We start from the raw sequence: 18,092 nt of genomic DNA, 5'->3' as shown, positions 1-18,092 counted from the left end.
CTTATTAATTGCTTGCTTTACATTAATTGTTTATTTTAAATGTGTCTTTTCTTTCTTTTTATTCATATTTTACATATGTGTGATTATTAATATTTAATTTTTTGTGTCTACCCACATTATAGTGTGTTATTTTTATCCAATGATATCTTTTCATTATGTAAAATTTGTATTTTGTTTTTTTATGCGTACCGACATTATAATATGTTATTTTTAATCCAATGATTTAGATTTTTTATTTATCTTTTTATTATGTAAATTAAATTAATTAAAGTTTAGAAATAACTAATTATCGAATTGTGAATTTTCTTTGGTGTCTTATTAATTTTTTTCATGTCATCATGTGACAGTTTGCTAGAATTTATTTAAATTAAAAAATTTTGCAACCGAAATTTTTTTGCGGTTTATATTTATAAATTATTTAAATAAAATACGGTAAAAGATCGTTGTGATTTGAGTCGTCAGTTTGGGTTAGGTCTGTCGGTTTGGCCTGTACTGCCAAACAGTTTAAGTGAGTTGGGTTGAAATTTTGTCGACTCATTTAAAGGTGAGCCTAAATGAGCTTGCACGAAATGAGCTTGCACGAGTTTATATTAAATATCTATATATCTAATATTTTCGATTTTCAATCATGAATTCTTTATATAAAATGAAAAATATCAGTTTGATTTCAAATTGTGATGTTACTATCTTGTCCAAAAATTGTGGGTTGTTGAGACATTTTGACACTCACTCAAAATTGAGTGTCAAAGTTGACATTTGAGATATTCCTGACAATATGTTTGTCAACATATTATTTTTAAGATAATTTTATCAGTATCGTGAGGGGTAAATATGTTTATAATAATATAGAAATATTATCATCTCTTTAAATTAATATTCACTTTCATGTTTGACATATTATGGGTCTTGGTAAAATGAGGAATAATAAATTCAAACAAACGAATACACAAAAGTCTGGGGCGAAACCAGAGTTATATGGTAGCGGAAATTAATATATAAATTTTTAGTGAATTTATCGATGTTAAGATGTATAACAAATCTTATATCATAATATATAAAATTTCAACCTTATAAATGAAATAAATCAAATATATATGAATTATACAAAATTTTATTACCTATACAGTCAAGTAATTTATTATAATTGTATTTTATTCTACAAGAATTCTGTTCAAACTCAGTGATTGTGGATTTAACACCTATTAAATCAGCAAACTAAAGAGCATGTCAATTAACTCTAATTGAGTAATAACATATTCTTGAATTTCTTAATTGATTTTTTATCTTGATAATTTGTTTCATTTAATATTTTAAATTATAAGACACCATTACTATAACTAAAAACACATTTTTTTAAATGTTCATAAGGATTCAATCACTAACTCATATGGAAAAACATTTATCGACATACTATATTGAAAACATTCTAATTAATTCAGCGCATTTGCTGAAAATTTTATAATTAATTAAGAAAAATTCATTTACAATAATCATATTTAATCTTTTTGGGCTAACACCATTTATTTTATAAGATATTCATCGCAATTCTTTATTTGTATGTTAATCTTTAAATCTGAATTATGATGTATATTGTTTTTCTAAAAGTTCTTAAATAATGATTTAATACATTTATTCGACACTTCAATATTAACATTTTAAAATATATTAATTTTATATTGTTTGCGTGCAACACTTCTAATCATGATTATAAAAATTCAATAAAAATTCTAAAAATGAATTAGGTAGAACATAAAAAATTACACAATTAATCAAAAGACAGAAAATAAAAACTAAATAATTGTCTATTACCTAAAACCTACTAATAACGACTTCTACAGATTGAAGTTGGTGAGAGTGGAGGTCACTATGTATTAAAAAAATAAAAAGTTAATGCTTGAATGAGTCACACTGCAAAGTTAGTGAAATAAAAACGAAGGACAAAGTGGGTTAATAAAAATATTATAATGGGCTAAGTTGAATGAGACTCATATATATAAGTATCTCACTTGGTCTCACCTTATGTTTTGTCACTGTACAAAGCGAAAGTTTATGCACTGTAGTGTTCTACATTTTCTTAATTTTTCTCTTGATTTCAAATTTAATTTCATCATCTATTGGTCTTTAAAGATATATTAGAATTTTTTCTAAACATCTAATCTTAAATGTGATCAATTAACCAAATAATTATTATACTTTGTATACAATAATAAATAGATTAATATATTTGAAGATAGAAAAAGTAATGTATTGAGAAGAATAAAAAAAGAATGTTAGAATTAATACTATAATTATCTAATGTCAATATTAAATTTAACATCCTACATTCGAAAATGTGTTTATTGAGGTAAAGACTATGATGATAAACTAAAAATAATAATTTATTTATCATTGTAACGTAATAATAATGTGATCGTTATTCAGAATCAGAAAATGATGTACTTTGACTTTTTTATTAAATTGTATAAACAATTCTTTCAATATTTTTAGTGGATAAACATGTTAAATCTATTAAAATTAAATAGTAAAATTTAATGATGAATATGAATGTATTAATTCAACTTTCAATTTGGGTTTCGGGATTTTGTCAACTTTTCTGATTTTTCTTTTATTTTAAAATATAAATTTTCAAATAAATGAAAAATAATTTTTTTTCTCTACTCAAATGTCTTATAAATTTATATGATATAGTAAAATGTTATTTGCATAAACTTATTGTTTGGTACAATAATTGATCATGTTGGGTAGAGTAATTGAAATGTAGTGCTTGAGCTGTTGTACTATTTAAAATATTTGATTTGTACTGTTACCATAATCTATAGGTTTTGATAAGACAGTAAACGCTTGAGCTTACAATTGGTATCAGAGCTAAGATCGCGACTTTGATTTTCATTGATTGCAATTGGTGCAATTATTAAGAGATAGATTGTTTGGTACAATAATTGTCCACTGTGGGTAGACGCTTGAGCTGTTGTATGATTTAAAGATTTGACTTGCATAGTTACCATCAGTTATAGCTTTTGGTAAAACGACAAACGCTCGATCCTATATTATTCGATTGTAAAGCTAGAAGAAACATGTTGCATCAACTTTTAGTTTTGAATTGATCCCTTACATGTTACTTGATTTTTAAATCTAGAAGTATTCTGCAGTTTTCAAATATTATTATATATTGAATTATAATTTATCCCTTTCAAATTGGATAAATATACAATAAAACTCATGTAAATATTATTAACAAAAACATTTAAATGAAATATTGAATTTGTCGATAATCAAAATAAGAAATAAACAAATTTTGATCCTTGAATGAGAAAAAAGATATTTAAATAAAGTTATAATTACCACAATGAAATAGTGCACCTACATGCATTTATCACTGTATTTTGCAACTAAAATGTCAAAAAAAGTTTCCACATATTATTTTTATATCATATTTAAAATAATTATGAATACTAATTTTTATTATTCTGAGTTGGTCTTTGTTATGAAAAATCATTTTGAATAAATTGAATTTGAAAATTCTTATATCTATGTATATCACATATTAATAAATCAACTTAAGTCAGATAATAAAAAACTATAAAATAAACTTATTCATCTTCAATGTATACAAATTATATATTAAAGATATATGGTAATTAAGACAATGAAGTAGAATATATGTTCATATATAACAAAATATATAGACAAGAAAAACAATAAATAAAAATATTTTTCTAGATATAAATATTTTTTTTATAATTTTTTATAGTGAGTTGGAGAAGATAAAACAGAAAAAATATTAACTCTTTTGGGTTACACAAAAAATATAAATGGAAGAAGTTTTTGTCATACAATGAATTCAGTTTCCAAATTAAATGTATACTATAAAGTTATATTTACCGTTCAAACTTTATAAATGCAATTAATTTTTCTCAAGATAATTAAGATACACAAATGTTCTCGTTAAGATATTTAAACAATTAAAAAAATTAAATATATTATTTTTCTGGAGGTAATACCAATATGATTGTGCTAATTATACTTATGAGTTAATATGAAATATTAAAATAAGTGTTTAAGAGTCAGTTGATCTATTGTCAAAAATATTATTATTATAAATTGCAAATAAATGACAACATTTAATCAATATTTTTAAAATCAATCCATCAGCATTTTTTATGTGATGATAGATTGTTATAATAATTAGGAGTGAGCATTCGGTCGGTTCTGTTACCGACCGAACCGAATTAGTCATAATCGGATCGAACCGAAATATTTAGCAATAACCGAACCGACCGAATTAATTTTCATAACCGATGAAAATCGAACTGAATTAAAATCGGTTAATTCAGTTGGTGACCGAATTAACCGATTAGTTTTTTAAAAAAATTATCATTTAACTTTAATTATATATGTAAGTTTTTTGAACACTACAGTCTACACAAATGCATAAAAACATAAAATCACATACATCACAAATTTTTCTTTAGAATTAGGGCTGATTTTAAAATTAAAAATTAAAAAATATATTAAAATTGATAAATAATAAAAATTTTATTAAATAATAGTATTTATTATATCAGTTAATTCAGTTACCCGATTTCAAAATTTTGAAAACAATAACCGAACCGAATTAACCGATATAACCAAATTTTTTTAATTTGAAAACCGAATTTCCTAAATAACCGAACCGGATTTCCGAATTGACTCGGTTCGGTCGGTTAATTCGGTTTAACCGAAATTTTGCTCACCCCTAATAATAATGTGTAGTTTATATGTTATCAAGTATAAGTGTCTACTAAATCAAAAGTAACTAGGAAAGTAAAACATCCAGTAAAAATTATTGTCAATTTACATGAAAGAGAATAATAAATCAAACAACATTGTAAATAAAAAATTTCATATCATTGATTGTAAAAAAAAATTATAATAATTGAATATTATAATAAAATATGTGCATTATTGATAGAATATGACAAATAACAAAAGAAAACAATATGATAAAAAAGATATGAGAAAAATTTTAGTAGTCCAAATCTTTTTTTAAAATTAAAAAAATATTTTTCTCCAAGNATAAAATAGGCCAAAATTCAACAAGGTGGGGGTGCTGGGGCTCACTCAAGGATATACATATATCTTGATCACCTGATATTTCCTCTGCCCTTTGACAATCACTGGGCCACAAAATCTTTCTGGTAAAATTGATGATGACACCTCAACAAATTGACTATTTCTCAGTATTCGGGACAGTTTGTTAGTATATATTTGGGATGGTTCGTCGAATTAACATTATGAACAATACAAATGTATAGGATAAGAGGGGGCAGACCACTCCAGTCCATAACTTGCTAAACTTGTAGCAAGGAAGTAGCGTTTATTTTAGATTTATGCGAATTTGAGTAAACCGGCTATGATCTATTACTAATTCTGCTGGCCATTCACTCGCTTCAGCTCAAATATTCTATGACAGATTCCATTGAAGCGAAATTCATCGTAGCTCCTGTTAATATACGTACGTGATATATGACATGGCTTGTAAAATCATATAGCATTTCGAACGCTGAAGTTTTGGCCTTGACAAGGAGAGCTAGGCAGGCCATTGGCTGAATCAAATTTCTCTTGCAGGGAATTTTTTTTACCAAGTTTTCTAGTCTGTGTCATGATCAACGGTTCATAGTTTCGATTTTCTAAGGTTTTTTTATGACGATATGACCCGTCATTGGTATCTTTCGGTGACAAACCCCAAACATTTTTCTGATCTTTCCTGTTAGGCTTCAATCTTCATGCTTAGTTTCACTTTCTCTATCATGCAATGGTCGTTCCATGTTTGCTTGTTGGATCAGGGTTCGGGGTAGACAAATCTATTTATTTTTATATATTTTCATGAATAAATAACTTAAAATATATAATTTTTAACAAAAAAAATTGATAGAGAAAACATAAAGAATACAAAAATATTTTTTTAGCAAAAAAAAAACTTTATTATTGGTGATCGGGCTGGACTGAACCCGAATAAAAAAGAAAAATAAAGAAAGAGTCCGGATATGCAATTTTATGTGGTCGAATCTAATCAGATGGAATCCCACCAATTTGTTTCGGATGTCCAGATTTGGGCAGACAACCCTAGCCAGTACAAAGGTAGGGTATCAGCTTTCGTCATTATTTATTTAAACCAGCAGTCAGAGACTCAGATTTAAACATGGAAACCTCTGTGCGCTGCTTAACTTTTATCGTTTTTGGTCATACATTTGCATAGATTTTCTATGATGTAAAATTTAAATTTTAGTCTCATGTTTTCTAATTTTTTATAATTTTAATATTTTTTCATAAAAATGTTAATATGACAACACGTGTTATCATCATATCAACCCGTGTCGCATCAACATCAAGTTTTACAAAAGACTAAATGGTAAAAAAAAAAAAAAAAAAAGACCAAAATTGAAATTTGAGAGGATCGAAATCACAAAATACAAATATAAAAGCACAATTTTCCAAATTTAATTTATATTACATACCTTATCATTAATCTAAATTCTTTGGTACTTCAACCCAAATATTTTTGGGTTAAATCGTTTTGCTTGACTTGTAATTTTCTACCATTTTTACAAGTACAAATCGAGTAATAAAAATTAATCAACAAAAGGAATCCCATAATTAAAAATTAGTAGAAAATATGTTACAAATGAGGAGGCATATGCGTTTGATACTAAGATTGTAGCCTTTCATTACAAGGGAGAAGTTATTGCTCAGCTTTAAACAACACTCCCTTAGTTTTATCCCCTCAAAAATAAATTATAAAAAAAACTCCCACTGTATAAATTTATCACCATCATTCATTCAACAATGTCTAATTCATATTTACCAACTTTCTTGATTGTGAGAACAATCAACTTAATCTTGCCACCACCTTCAGCAAATTTTTTTTACATAATTCGTGTGATCAGGCGGTAGGTATTTGGTTTCTCCACATTGCCTTTCATTCTCCACGGCAGAAAATGCGACATGAATGGAGCTTATAAAAGATAAGTAATTCTGAGCTAGGGTAGCATGGGGGTTTCGTCGAATCAACGAATCCGAGTTCTTCCAAGAGATGACGCTCCAATTTCAGTCTCGGTGTTCTGTGATATAACATTTTGATTGCGTTAGGTATCTTATGTAACAAAGAGTTGGGATATTTTATGTGCACAAATCTGGAAAATAACATAGCATACAAAACCAAAACATTTACCTTTAACCATATAAGGTTCAGCTTGTAGCATAACATTTATTTGCCTAATTACCGGACAAGACTATAGTACAAATTTCAGTGTATCTCTCATCAATTGTTTATGTCACAAATGGTGTGTTGTAGCCACTGCTGATTGCTGAATTTACATGTTGACTTTTTTTTCCCGGTCCGGTATTGTAGGAAAAATTCATACAGTATAAAGAGATTCAATGTTAAGCAAGTATGTAATTATTTATCCCATGACTGGAACTCGGAAAGGACAATCTTATACCTCTAAAAAGCTAGCATATTGAGAAACAGAAAACTCACCTGAGACTTGGGAGAAGGAAATACAGTCCAAAATCTGAGTGTTTCATCTCCTGCTCCAGTTACTATTGTCTGCAAAGATCATCAACATAATGATAAAGTAAAATCAGCAAATTAAAATTATTACTGATCAGTCCATTAAAAAATCATATAAACAAAAGATAAAGGGAACAGCAGTTTCACTAGCATACCTGTCCATCTGGAGAGATAGCAAGATAAAGTACCCTGTACGTATGGCCAGTGAGAGTTGCCAGCTGCATTTTGGTTCAGAAAAATGATTCAAATTATTCTAAGACTAGGATTCGTACAAAAATGGAGATCCCATATATTTCTTGCTCATCCACGGTTACCTTTGACATCGAAGGATATCTCCACACAATAATTTGATTCTGTGAGTAACCATGAGTGCTAACAAGTTCATTCACATTCTTGGACCACACAAGGTTGCACACCTGCAATATTTTACATTTAAGGCAGAAATTTTAAAAACTTCCATTCCTATAAATGGAGAATTCAATTGTGTATTGCAGGAGCCTTTTCCTATCATACGAGGCGGAGGTGGGAAGTGTGGTGGAGAAATAACATGTCAGGCATGTCACATAGAGCAGACAGTACTACATCCAAAATAAAAAATACAAACAACCACAAGATTAAGGAAATATATAAATTTCAGTTTCCCTCATTCTTTTAATCAACAAAGATTAATGAAAAATTGAGAAATAACGCAACATGTCAAATTGAAGTTCTTCAATCATATAATAAACTACTGACATTACATTGTCATCAAACAGTTCACAGCCTACAAAATTCACTCGGAAACGTAAATATGGGAACATTACCTGACTCCCTGTATCCACACAACTTAGGTGTGAATTTGTAGTTGTGTTCCAGAAACGAATGCATCGATCTGCAGTGCCACCTCCAGAAGCAAGAAGTCCATGAAGGTGAGGCGACCAGGCTATAGCCTTTACAGCAGCAGTGTGTTCACAATATTTTAGTATTGGCTGACTCGAGTGTTGGTTCCATACTAAAAGCTACAAAAGAAAATGGTAAGTCAAATTATACCGAATGATTAGGATCAACAAACATTAATCTAAGTCAAATCGAACAAAAGATACTCAAATTCAAGGAAAGATAACTACTTACTCGATTGTCATTTCCACCAGATGCTAATTCACGGTTGTCATAGGACCACTTCAAACCACATACCTAAAACACAAATGATTGACGTTAAACTAATGCAGCTAGCCATAATAGAACGCCTACTAAAAGTAGGTAAGGGTCTGACCTCTGATTTATGTCCACTCAGCTTACTAACATAGTCGTCCTGAGCTCGTACGTCACGCTGAAGAATACATTTGTCCCGGCTTCCTGATGACAGCAGAGATGAACTCCACACAAGAGCACCAACTCGCAACCGATGTCCCTCCATAGTTCTTATCTTTTTACAACGAGAAGCATCCCACAACTGCATGGCATAATGTTGAAGCAGTTAACGTCGGAATGTGGAAATAAATACTAGACAAAACAACAATGACTGGTTTTGGCTGTTCGAAAAGCATTTTGATTCAATGCAAAGCAAAACAATTCAGAGCAAAATATTTAGAGTATATAACAAGAGACACAAAATTGTCCATTGCACACCTGGACTTTGCCATTGCTAGAGCCAATTGCAAGGTGTGTACCACGTTGTGCCCACCCAACAGAACAGACACTGTCATCAATTCCCAACTCACACAACTTCACAACCTGTACAATTATTGATAAAAAAATCCTTCATCCCATGAGTGTAATGGCAAGAAAAATAGAGTGAAGGGACAAGTCTTACCTTGCTGCTAGAAGCATGCCATAGATAAACACAGTTGCCCAGCCCAACAGCCAACACATTATTTGAAGACCAGTCTACAAGATTCAGATAAAAATCGTCTTGCAGTGCTGGTGCATCCAAAACCTACGACAAAATTCCATACAACCTATAAGTTCTAAGCAGCTCAAATTGGCACACCCCGACAATAGTATCCAACAAAAATGTACTCCAAAAGGAAAACACAAGTTTTCAAAAGTAACTAAAATAGTCAATACAACGCGCTAACGAGAAAAATACCTCACACAGAGCTAACACATAAGAAACAGTAAATTATGCACCCGGATTCAGTTAACCTCAGGTAAAGGAAACAAACACAAAAACACTATCGCACCTCAACGAAATCCCAAACCCATCGGCGAAGGAAACCTCCACTTAAATGTATAATCTAAGAAATCCAAAATCCGAATCCCAAATCGTTGAACAAAAGAAAATTTTATCAAGAGATTCTTTTTTTTTTTTTTTTTACAAAACATGAGATTTTAATAACAAGAAATCTGAAAAAAAACAATAATAAAAAACCCTAGGAATTATAAAAATCTAACCTTGTTGGGAGACCTGGGAACTTTTCTGGGAACCTTAATAGGGCTATGAGACACCCCAGGAAGCTGATCATCAAACCCAAACGGCGACAGAGAATGGAAAGATTTCCGAGTCTCGGTTTTGTACTTGAAAATGTTACAATTAGGAGGAGTAATGTGCCAAACGTTACCGTTGTTATTAGCACCAAATCGACCCGTGTGAACAGATTTCTCCGGAGTCGATGGCTGAATCCCGTTAGCACCACCAGCGCATTCGGGTCCGAAAAGGGCAGACTTCAAAAGGGTAGTGTAAGCAGAATTAGAATCGTCAGAAGAAGCATCGGCATTGGAATTAGGCAGATTAAATAGGGCAAAGTTGGAAGAGGAACGGCTAGGGATGAATCGGTCACTGTAAATCGTGCGGGAGGATGAGGGGCGATGATAGGAAGAGCTGAGAAGCTCGGATGCGGTGATTCTCATTGGAGTTTTTGGGTCTGTAGACAATAAACTTGTGCTCGGGGTTTCCATATTTTTCTGGGACATTCTGAATTCCTCTTCGAGAGGAAGTAGTACCTTCGCCAGCGGCGGTTGGGAGCGGCGGGTCTGGTGGTAGGATGGGATGCGGTGGGCGATCGGGGGATGCCTTCGAGAGAGCGCTGAGCAATTATGTTTACCGGGAAAAATAACAGAACACGGTTCAGAGTTGCGGGAAAATTAACCGGTGCATAAGGGTAATTAAACCATAACAAATAATTTTATTTTACTAGAAATTGGAATAAACAGTTTGTTAGATTTTCTGCACATAAATTTTGTGATCTAGGTCTAATTTAACTCATAAAAAATATTATTTTTATGTTAAATATATTATTTTTAATAATAATTTTTATGATGATAATAAATCGGAAAATCTCACAAATAAAAACTCATGTCAAAATACTTATTTTTAAAAATTACACTTTCTAAGGAATTATAATTATAATTTTATCTAGATTGAGTTGGGTTTTTATAATTATTTATTTTTTACATAAATAATATAAAAAAGCATAAAAGTTAGAAAGTTTTTGTGTATAAATAAATAGCTAAATAAGTATTTTATTATTTCAAGAGCAAAAAATTATAAGATAATGCAAATATAAAATCTTTAAAATAATAATTTTTATTTATATATTTGGTAACCTTATTGGACCGATATTATTAAAATAGGAAAAAAAATCAGCAAGGATATAAATCGAATTTTATCCGGTTGGATTTAATTAGATCGAATTTTACCAAATTAAAATTAAATTTTCGAGTTTCCGAATTTAAGATAAGAACCATAAAATGATAACATGAATCAATAATTGTGTGACTTGAAAATAAAAGGGAAAATTTAATTTTGAATAATCTATGTTTTGCTATTTTATTATTTTGATATTATATTATCAAATTTCAATTTTAGTTTTATATCTTTCAATTTTTTTTTACAACTTTAGTCTTTTTTATCGTGAGTGCTATACACTTCAATTTCACATCAATGCTAAATCCAAACATAAATGAGAAATTATAATCACTCATTCCGTTCCCAGAACTATCACCATAAAATGTAGCATAAGCAAGTTTCCAAGCGCTCTGTCGGAAGACCCGTGTCGAATATCCGGCAGCAGTTGCAGCAATCAACATCAAGAAGAAGCTATAAGCAGGCGCCATGTATGAAGCAAAGAAACCATGATTTTTCCTCAGTTCATCTCTTCATGTCCAAATTGAATTTGAATGTAATATTTATACATATCAGAAATAGAATACATGAAAGTACAACCTTAGTGACCATCACGAACATGTTGCTGCTCAAGTCAAAGAAGAATACTAAACATTTTATGACATATAAAAATGTAAAAACGTTGATTTTCATGATTAATGCATAATATGGAGCGATTTATCAATTATGGGTATATAAGTATATTACTTGGTTACATTTTGGAAATCATACATGATGCGATCCGGGTAAATCGTGTGAGCTGAGTCGTGCAATTTACTGGATCATATATAAAATTAATGGGGAATGAGAGCACATCAAGATATATCCAAACCAGAGATTTTTCCCCGTGAAAGGCTGGATATTACCTGCAAACACGAAAATAATCACATGAATGGGTGCCAGAGAGTTGTCCGGCGTGACCACTCCGATGCTAAAGTCAGCAGGTGAACGAAGAGAACCGATGTAGCAAAGAGAATAATATGTCAATGGTGTATGAAAAATCTAGAGAGTAAATGATGTGGACAATATATATGTAAATGAATGTAAATGATATACAAAACTTGGTATTTATAAGAAGAAAATCAAAGACGAACTTGTTTTCAGTGCTCAATTACTAATTATGGCAAAATGATTATTCATTTCCTGTTTTTCTAATACACAACTCTCTGACACGTCCAACTGTCCCTTTCACCATGTCAAATCCATATGATTTGACAATAATGATTACCGAGATAACGTATCACATGCTTGTGCACTCGAGTACGTTGCGCTATTGTCGAGGTAACCCAGTTAAAAGGCCATCTCCCGGAGACTCGTCTGAAAGCCCGAGCTTTGGGTTGCCCGAGGAGATGATGTCTCAGACATTCATTTGTCCGGCAAACTTGTCATGACCTAATTCATGTCCCGAGATCATCCAGTACCCATGACTCGAGCCTCCCGGGTATCACCAAAACACTTTCACTTTATTTTCTTAAGAACATTTTTCTTCACATTTCACTACATTATTTTCAATGGAACTTTTCTTCTTCGTCAAAATAATCTCAATCATCTTTTAAAAAAAAATCTCGATTTTGATGTCCTATCATAATACAATAAATTATGTTTTTAAATCTTCTAAAATACCCCAGAGCTTTCGACATATGTTGTTTTTTTAAAATAAATCCCACTTAAGCAAATATAAATCAGTTCAATATTTAAGATCAGATAAAAACTTGCGCAGAAATTCAAACTTCAAGTCAAGCCGAAACTAGTTCCTTTTCTGAGATTCCAGTTGGCTAGAAAAATTCAAGCTCAAACTCGAACAATTGATTCAGTTAAATTTCTAATTTGTTTATTTTGTTATGAACATAAGCATTATACAAGCTGCTACATATAAACACTCAAAACTATCAAGCATTTGCCACTATAATCTTTTTTGATCTGAAAACTCCTCCTCTCTAAATATATCCTCAGATATACATAATGTGTACATTTTCTCCTCTTCCACATCCATTGTATCCACTTCAAACCCACTGTATTCTGCATAAAATTCGAAAATCTTCGGTTATTTACATAAATTGACTGAAGCACAAAATCTCATGCAGAATTCAAATGAAAAAACTGCCTTACTTGAGAGAGGAAGCCGGAGTGTACGTACCAGAACTCATGCTTCACTTCCTTCAGGCAATGTGATCAACCGTGACTTCGAGTCGTACATCATCTCCGTCCCACAACTAAACAATGTTTCATAGTCACAATTGGAAAACGGAACAATTTAGCTAAAGTCCGAAACTAGACCCGAGCACAGTTCCAGTTGAACTGTGAATCGATATCAAAAAAATCGTCATAGCTAGAGAAAGGCATAAAATCATCGAACTTACTTTGAACATTTCACTTTGTTGGTGTCACCCCCACTTGATACAGATAATATGGTACCAAAGAATGAATTGTTTTCTGTGCCACAGTTTGGACAGAGGCCCTGAAATATCAAATTTCATCGGTTTAAGAATTTGTAGCGCGAGATTGCAAATTTCATATCTTTATTCAAATCTTACCACCAAGATCAAGAAATCTTTCACAATGAAGTTTGTGAGCGTGAAAGACAACCACAATATCACGGGGATAGCTGCAAACCATGTGAAAATGAAACTGAATGGCTCTGGCAGCTGCAAAGATAATGCTTTTAGAGTTTATGCAAGAGAGTATCCAAGTTAATGTAGATTATCCGAAGCATCTGAACATTTATTTGAATTAATATTCCAGTTTGAGCAAGTGAATCTTTGTGTCAAATTGTAGCAATACGCGCTACCGTATACAAGAAACATTTTGTATAACGCTGTCAGATGCAAGAAAGAGCTGTCTCCAATTAACAGTTTTGGTATCGAGAATACAAAAGGATAATCAAATTTGTACAACTTTATTACCTCTAAAAGATAGGTGATTTCGAATCCTGTCAAATCGTCAAGAAAGAAAAACCTAAAAAGGAGAGTGGAATAAATCAGTTAGCACAAGTATTATGTTCTTCACAGAAAGAAAAAACAAATGATACAACACCAGGGTAGGTATATTATAATCCAATAATAAAGTTAATCTTGATTGCATATTAAACAAAATCTTTAAAAACTCTGCGTGTAAAAAGTTATCTTCTCGAACTTCATTCATTGTTGTTAGCAAGAATTCTTTTAGAATGCTATCATCGAGTAATTCATAAACTACTTCATTGAAGTTTCCTTTGGGTCAATGAAATTCGATTTTGCCAATAAAATAAACATTCATGCCAATATTTGGTCACTTACAATCCCAAGGCAACCACCGCTGCTGGTACATTCAAAAGAAACATTTTGAGGTAGTCAACAGAGAGATCGCTATAAACCTGCAAGATAAAGAAATAAAATTAAGTAGAGAGCACAAATGAGCTAAATATCCGAATTGCAATCGCATCCATCACATCTGATACCATAAAATAAGACTAAATACAAATGACGAAATACCATAAGCTAAACCAAGAGAACTAAGTAAATCACTTACATGAAAAACATAGAAAAGTTGAGAACCGCAAGGAAACAATCCAGCTAGTAAAGAAGAACTGAAATGAGGAACTATGTTTCCCGATTATAAATGTCATCTAATGGATAAATCACCACCTTTATAATATTTCAAATTCGCTAAAACTGACTTCTGAAAATCAATTAGCTAAATCTCATATATTCTTAAATTTTTCCAGCTGAATACCGACTTGTGAAAAATTAATAAGTTATAAACTCGAATGTTCCTAAAATTGTAGCCAAAAACCACCTGAGAAAATAAATGAACTAAAATCTCCATTGTTGATAAATTTCATAGATTAAAATCCAAATAAAAACTCAGTGAGTTAAACACCCTATTTCTCCTTCAAAAGCTAAGGCTCATCAAGTGCCTAACGAAAACTTCAATTTCCTAGGACATAAAGAAAAAAAAACTAAGGGTAAATACAGGAAAAAAACTCGACGCAAAATAACTAACCTTTCTACTACGAAGACTGCAACGAGGGCCTTCAACCACAATCTCACTTCCATCCATCTACAAGATGTTAATGGAAATGATAAATGGAAGAAATGTAAGGAAGCCAGGGAAAAAGTGAGACATTATAAAGAATCACTTGAATACTCAAAAGATATGCCGGATAGTCATATAATATGACAGAAGCTTAACAATATAGGTTATCTAAGATGATGACTCATTCAAGTACTAAGATATAGCGCAAGAACATATTTTACTTTCTTGATTAAATGTTTTTTGAAGAAATACTAATCGAATAATAAACACTGTCACTGATTTAAAATATATTATTCACTTTCTGAAGTTCATTCTTAAGTTAAACAAACCTTAAGTTTCTGTTTCAGTTCGTCAAACTCTTTGTCTGTCAAAATTTGGTTCCCAGATACATATGCCATTGAAGCTTCCAAAAACCTCTGTTCATTAGCACCTTCATCGCAAAAAATCCATTTTACAAATTACACAACTGATTCAAATTCAAACATGACAAATAGCAAGTAAGAATAAAAGTTGGGATAGAAGTACTGTACTTAGCATTACAACACTGCTCCCCTCCCACATTAGTTCTTCCTTGAGGTTGTCAAATTCCTCATTCGACATTGTGGATTTTCCTTCATAATAGAAAGCCTGCGATAAAGCAGCAGATCAGATTTCAAATTATGAATTCGACAAGTAAAAATCGGAGGAAAAGACCTTCAATCATCACCTGAAGTGCCTGAAGAAATTCTTGTTCCATCTCCCCAATAGTCTTTTTTCGTTTTCTATCTATGCTACAATAGGGTAAGACATTGCTGTCAACCACATCATCTTCTTGGGCCTGACCTGAAGGGTAGATGGGATTCAATAACCTAAATATCGCAAGTATTCCAAGGACCAAATCTTGCCATCGGAATAAGAAATCAAGAAAATCTACCACGTCTGTGGCATGTTAAAGAGATTTTCACAGGAAATACAAGATAACGCTTTGCGATACAAGTCCTGAAGATGATCAATGAAACAGAAAGAATAACAATTTGTTCAAACTGCACATGGGAAGTGTCTTCTTTGATAAAACTTGAACAAATAGAACTTTTTAAGCTCAGTAGTCGCTAGCCATGTCTCTGTTGATTTTAACTAATTCTGTAGACCTATAATTTTCATTCATGTATCGTTGATTTAAACAACAGATGGTGGTTCAGGCTGGGATACACATCTGCATGATTGACCTTAATTGATTTTTTCACAAACAAGATGTTTTCTTTCACAAAGCAGGAGTTTTCTTTCACAAAAATGACACAGGTGCCGAACTATAAGTTGGTATCATATTCTTCTACAATTAATATTTCTATATATATATAAAAATCAACGCCTAGAAACTAACTCGATAGTCATTGGCTCAAGATCAGAATCCTAACCTGGTTTGTCAGTAGTGGCCTTGGCGGAAACATCCAGTAGTCTACGTTGAAGCGAAAACTTGGCGGCACCAAAATGAATCGAGTGAGCTCCTGGAGCAGAAGACGGTAAAGAAGAAACAGAAACGAATGGTTTCCTGATGTGAGCCATTAAAAATCTCGGCTTTGCTACAGCGAACCCAAGTTTGGAACCCATTTGCGGCGGCGGCGGAAGGAGCCGAATTGAGAGCAGGGGACTGAAAATAAGCAGTGCATCCGCGTAAATGAAGGCTCAGTGTAGAAGATAAGGCGATCGAAGAATGAGTGGACGGAAACAAAGATATGTTGTCGGAGTTTTTTGTCGTGATTCCAAGGAAAATCTCGTGATTTGGTTGGGATTGGTTGCTTCTTTCTATTTCATAACGTGAAAAAAAAAATGAAGTGACACAATCTCACGAGTCGTATTTTTGTGAGACATATCTCTTATTTTATTTTGATCATCCATAAAAAAGTATTTTTTTATGCTAAAAGTATTACTTTTTATTGTGAATATCAGTAGGATGGACCCGTCTCACAGGAGACCGTCTCACAAGATACCTACTCTTCATGATGACATAGGAAATTACATTTTTTTCTCTTTTTGTTTTTTAATTTTTGTCGTTTTTTCACTTATCAACGTATCGTTGTTTTTTTTTTTTATTGATATCATTTTCTAACGTCACAAATGATAAAAATTGAATTAAAAAATGCAAAGAAATTGTATTGTTTTCTACTCTAAAAACAAGATTAATCATCATTTTAATTATATTGATCAATTAAAAAATAAAAGAATATTTATCATCATGTTATAAATAATGAAAAGCAAATCTCTTGATAAAAAATCGGTGCACGTGAAAGTTTTTGCACTTGATTTATGTCTTCTTAATACGTTTCGTAGATTGAATACGTGTATTTTAATTTAATATAGATAAAAAAAAATATTTATGTTATTATATTTTTATCAATCAATATATCAAAATATATTTTAGTGTGTTTATATTTTATTTATTTATTTTTATTTTATCAATATATAGTATATCATTTTAATACTATAATATAGAGAAAAAAATTATCATTTCATTATATATTTATATTAATTTGAGAATATAATTATTAATTGATATATATTTTATGATTAATAATTCTAGTTTATATACAATATGGAAATATATTTAAATAAAAACAATATTTTTTACCAAACAATTAATAAAATAATTTAGAAAAAATGTGTAGTTAATTTAATTTTTTTTAAAAGTAATTAGACTTAAAAAAAACAATTTAGGTAAAAGATAAAATCGTATTATTAAATGAATCGTGTATTAATTGAGATATTTGCCTATATATTCAACTACACACATACAAACAAATACTCCTAATAATATCCAAAAATCTAAATAGACAACGCTTGCATATTCTCAAATTAATATTTTTTTTTCTACATCAGATACCTAATTGAGTTGAGACAGTCTAAATAGAGTAGGTCTCTTATGAGACGGTCTCACGAATCTTTATATGTGAGACGGATCAACCCTAC

General features: G+C 31.0%; 2 protein-coding genes across 3 annotated transcripts; both read right to left on the bottom strand.

The window, feature by feature from the left end:
• Positions 1–6,615: 6,615 nt before the first annotated feature.
• On the bottom strand, positions 6,616–10,596 carry LOC140970129 (B-type cell cycle switch protein ccs52A-like). The gene is made up of 10 exons (XM_073431720.1): positions 9,926–10,596; positions 9,345–9,467; positions 9,161–9,265; positions 8,805–8,984; positions 8,663–8,725; positions 8,356–8,550; positions 7,867–7,968; positions 7,708–7,770; positions 7,520–7,588; positions 6,616–7,100 (listed from the first exon to the last, which is right to left on the bottom strand). The coding sequence occupies exons 1-10, from the start codon at positions 10,442–10,444 to the stop codon at positions 7,047–7,049; spliced, it is 1,473 nt and encodes a 490-aa protein (XP_073287821.1). The 5' UTR covers positions 10,445–10,596; the 3' UTR covers positions 6,616–7,046.
• A 2,312-nt stretch (positions 10,597–12,908) lies between these two features.
• Positions 12,909–16,873, bottom strand: LOC140970182 (PGR5-like protein 1A, chloroplastic). 2 transcript variants are annotated; one of them, XM_073431817.1, is made up of 11 exons: positions 16,544–16,873; positions 15,856–15,971; positions 15,680–15,776; positions 15,479–15,579; positions 15,117–15,173; positions 14,411–14,487; positions 14,039–14,090; positions 13,670–13,780; positions 13,496–13,593; positions 13,245–13,348; positions 12,909–13,154 (listed from the first exon to the last, which is right to left on the bottom strand). In XM_073431817.1, the coding sequence occupies exons 1-10, from the start codon at positions 16,734–16,736 to the stop codon at positions 13,279–13,281; spliced, it is 972 nt and encodes a 323-aa protein (XP_073287918.1). In that variant the 5' UTR covers positions 16,737–16,873; the 3' UTR covers positions 12,909–13,154; positions 13,245–13,278. The 2 variants fall into 2 exon arrangements, with proteins under 2 accessions (XP_073287918.1, XP_073287917.1); XM_073431816.1 differs by having other exon boundaries at positions 13,273–13,348; positions 16,544–16,872.
• Between the last annotated feature and the right edge of the window lie 1,219 nt (positions 16,874–18,092).

Source organism: Primulina huaijiensis, unplaced genomic scaffold, assembly GCF_012295235.1.
Source record: "Primulina huaijiensis isolate GDHJ02 unplaced genomic scaffold, ASM1229523v2 scaffold43369, whole genome shotgun sequence".
Taxonomy (NCBI): Eukaryota; Viridiplantae; Streptophyta; class Magnoliopsida; order Lamiales; family Gesneriaceae; genus Primulina; species Primulina huaijiensis.
Note: the sequence above shows the minus strand (reverse complement) of the source record. Positions and strands in the feature narration are given on the sequence as shown.

Bases quoted from the DNA above. Each gene is read 5' to 3' on its own strand.
- LOC140970129 (XM_073431720.1), bottom strand. From the start codon at position 10,444: ATGTCCCAGAAAAATATGGAAACCCCGAGCACAAGTTTATTGTCTACA. The intron at 9,468-9,925 runs GTTAGATTTTTA...ATTTTGTCGTAG, and splicing joins TTCCCAGGTCTCCCAACAAG to GTTTTGGATGCACCAGCACT. The intron at 7,771-7,866 runs GTAACCGTGGAT...ACCAAAATGCAG, and splicing joins GATATCCTTCGATGTCAAAG to CTGGCAACTCTCACTGGCCA.
- LOC140970182 (XM_073431817.1), bottom strand. From the start codon at position 16,736: ATGGGTTCCAAACTTGGGTTCGCTGTAGCAAAGCCGAGATTTTTAATG. The intron at 15,174-15,478 runs GTTTGTTTAACT...AACATCTTGTAG, and splicing joins AACTGAAACAGAAACTTAAG to ATGGATGGAAGTGAGATTGT. The intron at 13,594-13,669 runs GTAAGATTTGAA...TTGATATTTCAG, and splicing joins AAGATTTCTTGATCTTGGTG to GGCCTCTGTCCAAACTGTGG.